The sequence below is a fragment of the Pygoscelis adeliae genome, unplaced genomic scaffold (genome assembly GCF_000699105.1).
Source record: "Pygoscelis adeliae isolate BGI_AS28 unplaced genomic scaffold, ASM69910v1 Scaffold263, whole genome shotgun sequence".
In the NCBI taxonomy this organism is placed as follows: Eukaryota; Metazoa; Chordata; class Aves; order Sphenisciformes; family Spheniscidae; genus Pygoscelis; species Pygoscelis adeliae.
The window spans coordinates 13,467-19,269 of record NW_008824552.1 but is presented as its reverse complement, the minus strand read 5'-3'; the positions used below and the strand labels follow the sequence as shown (position 1 = coordinate 19,269).

Genomic DNA, 5,803 nt, shown 5'->3' with positions numbered 1-5,803 from the left:
GCCGGGGGGGGGCGGGCCGGCCGTTGCCACGGGAACGCGGGCCTGACATGGCGGCTGCGGCCTGGCCCGCCCGGCAGCCAAACCTCTCCAGGGGGCCAGCCCCGCCAGCCCCGCTCAGTTTTCCCCCAAAATACCCACCGGTTTCGCTAGTATTTGATGTCAGACCATATAAAGACCAAAATATAAATAACATGGCTTGATGTCTCCAAGCAAGCTTGTGTTAGACACACGTGAAAGCTTGGCGCGACCTTCAAACGTGTCTCCTTTGAGGAGAGGGGAGGGAGGCCCTGGCACCGAGGAGCCCCTTGACAGACCTAAGTCTAGGTAGATGACAGGAGGCACAGGCAGCAGTTACGTCCGTGATGCTGCATGGCTAGAGGTAGCCAGGGGTGGCCGCAGTTTGGTGGCATTTTAGGGACAAGGCAATTTGGGAAGGGGCTGAAGGGGCCAAAGGAGGGCCAGGGAGGCGATCAGAGGTCTGGAGAACCTGCCCTGGAAGGAAAGAGCGGAGCACTGGGAACGGTTTTCCACGGGGGGAACAGTGTTCCCTGTACTTAAAGGGCGTCCACAAAGAGGATGGTGGATCTCTTTTCACAAGGAGCCATGTGGAGAAGACACGGGACAACGGGTGCAAGATGCGCCGGAAGAGGTTTCTCCTCAATATGAGAAAGAAATTTTTTACAGTGAGAACCATCATTCACTGGAACAACCTCCCAGGGACACGGTGGAGTCCACATAGCTGAGGGTTTTCAAGACGGGACGGGACGGGGTGCTCGATAATCTCATCCAGGCTCCCTTTCCCACCACAGGTTGGACCAGATGATCCTTCGAGGTCCCTTTCAGCCTGGACTGTTCTAGAAGACCATCCTTGATAAAACTATTAAAGTTTCTCATGACAGCAGTTCTGTAGTCTTAGGAGGTTGCTTGGATTGAGGCTTTAATTACCCTATAATCAGATTTTTTTTTCCTAATATCTAGTTTCGATCTCCTTTGTTGTGACTTAAGCCAGTTACCCCTTCTTCCACCCTTAGTACATACAAAGAGTAACTGATCTCCTCCTTAAAGCAGCCTTCTTTCTGTTTGAAGGCCTCCTCGGTCTCTCTTCTTCTAGGCTAAGCACCACCGACCCCTTGGTTATGATCATAGATATGATCATAGACCCTATTTTCTAAACCTTTTTGCCTTCTCAGACACTGATTGTATCAGTTCTTCCCAAGGTTATAAATGCAAGAGGTCTCAAAGAGTCCCCTCCCACCTACAGCAGAACTGCCCCAAGGTCGGTGGTGTGACTCCCGACTTTCACTGGGGGGAAATCTGTGCTAGGATGAGCACATCTGAAACCAAGCTGAATTAGGAATGATTCAAATCCATTAGCATAAAGATAAAACTTCAGGTCTCTAGAATTTGGGGATTTGGGCGGGGGAAGATGTCAGTAAATAAAGCACTTCTGTATCATTCAAAGAGCTTTTAAAAGTTATTTATTTAACATCCCAGAGATTATTGTCCTTGACTGGAAGAATTCCATGTTCTGAGAAATAAAGGAAATATGATCATAATCCAATTAGCCATTATGATTTTCAGAGAGATTCAAACCAAGCTAACAGCCATCTCCGGTATAAAAATAAACTTTTGAATACTAAGATTTTTAAAACACAATGTAGGACCCAACTCGTGGTCTGTAAAGGAGAATTTGCACTGAGGTCCCAGACTGTCACTTCAGTAGCGCGTCCTTCCCATCAAATCACGGTGGGTTTTCCCTATTCTTCCAGAAGCTCATGTATTTAGAAATAGTAATAATAATGAATGACATGAGAAAAAGATTAAAATAGCATGGCCTGAGAGAGGAGTGCGTGTCCTTAGATTATAAACTCCTCAGATCAGCGATGATGTTTTTAGCTTTTGTTGGTCCTGGACCACAGCTGAGGTTCTCTGTCCTTCCTTCAGAATAAATAATAAATAACGGTAATAAATACATTGGCTAGACAGTAGGCTGTCTACTGGAGGAACAAGAGGAGAGTGGGGGACACTGAAATCCTTCTTTTTAACCTCGGTTCTGGTATGGAAAACAGAGAAAAAGAGCTTTTGCCTCCTTGTTAGGGATCCAAATTTAATTTGAGCATGTGTTAATGTCAGTATTTCCATCGGGAATTGCGCGTATGTGACCCATTCCCGTTTCTCTGAGAGACCAGCTCCACATGTCCAGGAGACGTACTTGGGATTATTCATCTCTCTTGGGTAGAGTGAGGTTGGCTCGACCCTCAGATCTGGCTCTCTGAGCTTGTCTAATAGCAACACTGAAAGAGTAAAATTCCTCCTTTTCCTGATACCTTTTAAATCGTAGCGTTATCCCCTAAAGCCCAACAAAACAGTAGCTCTTGAGTGCTCTTTAATTTGGCAAACGACCAAAGGAGATCCTTTTGTTGCCCCATGCATTTCTTCCTGTCCCTCCAGTAGTCCGTGGCGTAGTCTCCGCAGCCCAAGTTAATTTCTTTTAATAATTGCTTTCTTCCGTTCCTCATCGATGGTGGCACTTTGCTACCACCAGGTGAACAGGAACTTGTAGAAGAAGTCGTGCGATTTGAAGCGAAAACCCTTTTCAGCAACGTGGGGCTGAAAGGATATTTTGTACCCTTTGGCTTCAACATCCATTTGAATGCAGTCCAGCAGATCAGAAATACTTGGCGCTGCCTTCCAGGGGCCAAACTTCACCACCGATTTTCTATCCATGTCCAAGCTGTTCAAGGCATCCTGACACCTGGCTGCGTCCTCCTCAGTTCTGACCACGCACACGATGACGCTGGACCGGCGGGATGCGACCGCCTCCGCCCTCGCGATGCGGATCATCAGTTCGATGTTCTCGCTGTAGTTGGGCACACGAGCCAGAAACTGCTTCCTCGCCATGAGCTCCCCGAAGATCTGCGGGGAGTCCTCTAGTTGCTTGATTAGAGGTTCGATGTCGTAGAACAACGCCTCCTTGTAGACATCCTGGATGCACTGGGTGGGCACTTGGTTACTGCGCAGGTACTCCAAGATGTATTTGAAATAGGTGCCTGGCCTGTCGATGAAGAACCTCCCTTCGGAGTCAGTCCTGAGTTTGGGCTGGCCGGTGAACATCTCCGCCAGCTTGGAGCCGGGGTGTTTCTTTAAGGTGCTCAGCGTTGTCGTGTACATCTCCCCGCCGACATTCAACTCCACAATTGGTGACAACTACAAGTATCACAAGGGGACAAAAAGCCGCACGCGTTACCTATCCGAGGCTGTCAACATGGAAGCGTCAAGGAAAAGAAAAAGCCAAAAAACGATTGCAGATGGAAATTGGGATGACAGTGTGAAGAGCAGTATGAGCCCCCATCTCTTAGGGATCAGATGGGAACATCCACCCACCATTTATTGCTAAAAGGAGATGCGGGATGTTTATACAGCCCTCATAACCAGAGCGGCAGAGACTTGGACATTTCTAAACGGCTGAGTGCTCACCGCATCTTTGGGACATAGGAAAATGACGTTTTGCCAGTGAGGAAGAGGGACAAGAAGTGCCCTGCCCAGGGAAGCTGTCGGTGACTGCAGGATTTGACGTCGATCTCCTAAGTCCCACACAAGCATTATCCCCGCTGGCCCCTGTCCTTCCAGCGAGAGCGACCTGAGCTCTCACCCTCCCCATGTGCAGAGGGACAAGGACCGAGCTCAAAGCTGGGCAGCTCCATCCCTTTCACCACCTGAGCTGGTGTTTTCTTTTCAAAGGAGGAACTAAAGCTCTTTGAAACTTTAGAAATGGGTGGAATTGGCTTCCACTCGTCTGAGGGTTTAGTTATAAGTACTGAACCAAGACAGGAAAGTCCAGCGTGTCAGAGGTGGAGGACAGAAGCTGTTTATCAAAGCACTTGAAAAGTGTATGATAGTTTTAGCTAGGAAGTAAAGGAAATAATTCATGCAACTGATACGGATTTAAGAAGGAAGAATGTAAAGTTTGGATTTTTGTTCGCGTTTTTGTTTGGATTTATTTTATTTCACCATGCATTAACACCACTGCTGTCTGAAACACATTGGAGGAGGCCTGAATGCCCGGAAAGCTGGACATGGTGTCTAGTCTGACCTTCCTGACGGTTCAGTGCTGAAGAGTTTTAACAGCCTCCCGTTGCACTCGGTCATTTTTTATAGTACTCAGTAGAGGAAAAGGAGAGGGAAGAAAGGAGGGAGTTATTTTCCCTCCCGCCGTCACTGCTGTAATGCAAGTCACGTGCCTGGCCGGGGCCGCACCTGCCATTGGGAAGGCGTGAGTTAATGAACAACCTTTTTTTCCAGGAGCTCACCTGCTCTTTCTTGGATCCGATCACGTAAGAATCTGCTTCAGTGCTGCTAGTCACATGCCTCAAGTGAAGCGTGTACTTAAGTGCTTAGCTGGATCCCACCGGTACAGACCCACGGGATGACGTGAGCTGATCTCACAGCTCACACCAAGAGAAGGGGGAGCTCCTGCTGCCCTCTCCCCTTTCCATCCTTGTACCTACCTACGTGCTTCTGTTGCTCACCTCGTGCCAGCTCTGCTTCTCTTTCATCTTACTGAGCTGAATTGGCTCGCAAGGGGTTTAACGAGCACCAGAGCTGGCAAGAGGAAGGGACTAGGAACAGACAGCCCGGAGCAGGGGGAGACCTTTCCCTTTAAACAGCAGCAAGCTATCAGATTTAGCAGAAATTTGCTCACAACCTAGACAAGCCAGGGAAACAACAGAAGATGCGGGCCAAAGACCCAGCTGGAATATTACTTTGCCCTAGTGTGGGTGGCTTCATCTCGAGGGCAATCATTTACGCTAGGGCCAAGGAGACATAACAAATTATTCCGTCTGAGACTGTCTTGTGATTTCCACCCACGGAAGAACATAGCCCAAAGCTGTTTCTGTAGTAAAGCCTCTCAGTTGGGAAATTTGCCATTAGTCCAAGGGATAATAACAGCTTTCCCTGGCAGGGACCATTTGACAGGAGGGTCTCATGCTTTTGAGCCGTTGGCTCCTTTTTCAGATGGCAGGTCAGATATTTCATGCTGTTGGTCACCAATACAATTGGATAACATATTCTTCATTAGTACATCCCTGGACGTATTTAAAAGACGTGTAGATGTGGTGCTTAGGGACATGGTTTAGTGGGCATGGGGGTGTTGGGTTGACGGTTGGACTCGATGATCTTAGAGGTCTCTTCCAACCTTAATGATTCTATGATTCTATGTATTCTAGTATTCTATGATTCTATGTTCTGAGATCTTGATTAACGGTTTTGGCCTGGGACCGAACTGGTTCCCAGCGGACTGGGAGTACTGGCACCAGCTGATTCCCAGCTCTGTAATTAGCCAGCGAGGTGACACTTAGGAAGTCATCCCACCTGCCTGTGCCCCGGTTTATTAATCTGCGAAACAGTTACCTCCCTGGGAAAGCATTTTGCAACCTATACCTGAAAGGTGCAACACAAGGAGGTTGGATTTGTTAAAGGCAGAGAGGTCTGGGGGAGAGCCTGTACGGCTACAACAGGGAAAGCAAACTGGTTAACAACAGACTGAGGGCAGAGGAGAGGAAAAGGAAAACATCATCTGATCTCGTCGCTGCCTAGTAATACGCTGCTTGACTGAGGTTGCCATTAATTTTCCTTAGCGCTAGAAAAACTACTGCTCCCACCTGATGATTCTGCACGTCTACAACACAGGGCAGCTTTTGCATCATTAGAGACTCTAAGAACTGTTGAAAACCCCCAGAACTCACCACAGGCTTTTATTTAGGGATCTGACCAGTTAAAGTTCATATTAAATTAATTCCAC

At 47.9% G+C, this 5,803-nt stretch overlaps 2 protein-coding genes across 2 annotated transcripts in view; both read right to left on the bottom strand.

Moving 5' to 3' along the window:
* The window catches only part of INTS4 (integrator complex subunit 4), a 41,770-nt gene extending 40,162 nt beyond the window's left edge, over positions 1-1,608 (bottom strand). Inside the window, exon 1 of the mRNA XM_009321949.1 lies at positions 1,594-1,608. Within this exon, the coding sequence (XP_009320224.1) occupies positions 1,594-1,608 (15 nt within the window). The remainder of the gene's footprint in view (positions 1-1,593) is intronic.
* A 758-nt stretch (positions 1,609-2,366) lies between these two features.
* KCTD14 (potassium channel tetramerization domain containing 14) overlaps positions 2,367-5,803 on the bottom strand; it is a 3,778-nt gene continuing 341 nt past the window's right edge. The window contains exon 2 of the mRNA XM_009321923.1: positions 2,367-3,207. Coding sequence (XP_009320198.1) covers positions 2,536-3,207 — 672 coding nt within the window. The 3' untranslated portion in view covers positions 2,367-2,535. The remainder of the gene's footprint in view (positions 3,208-5,803) is intronic.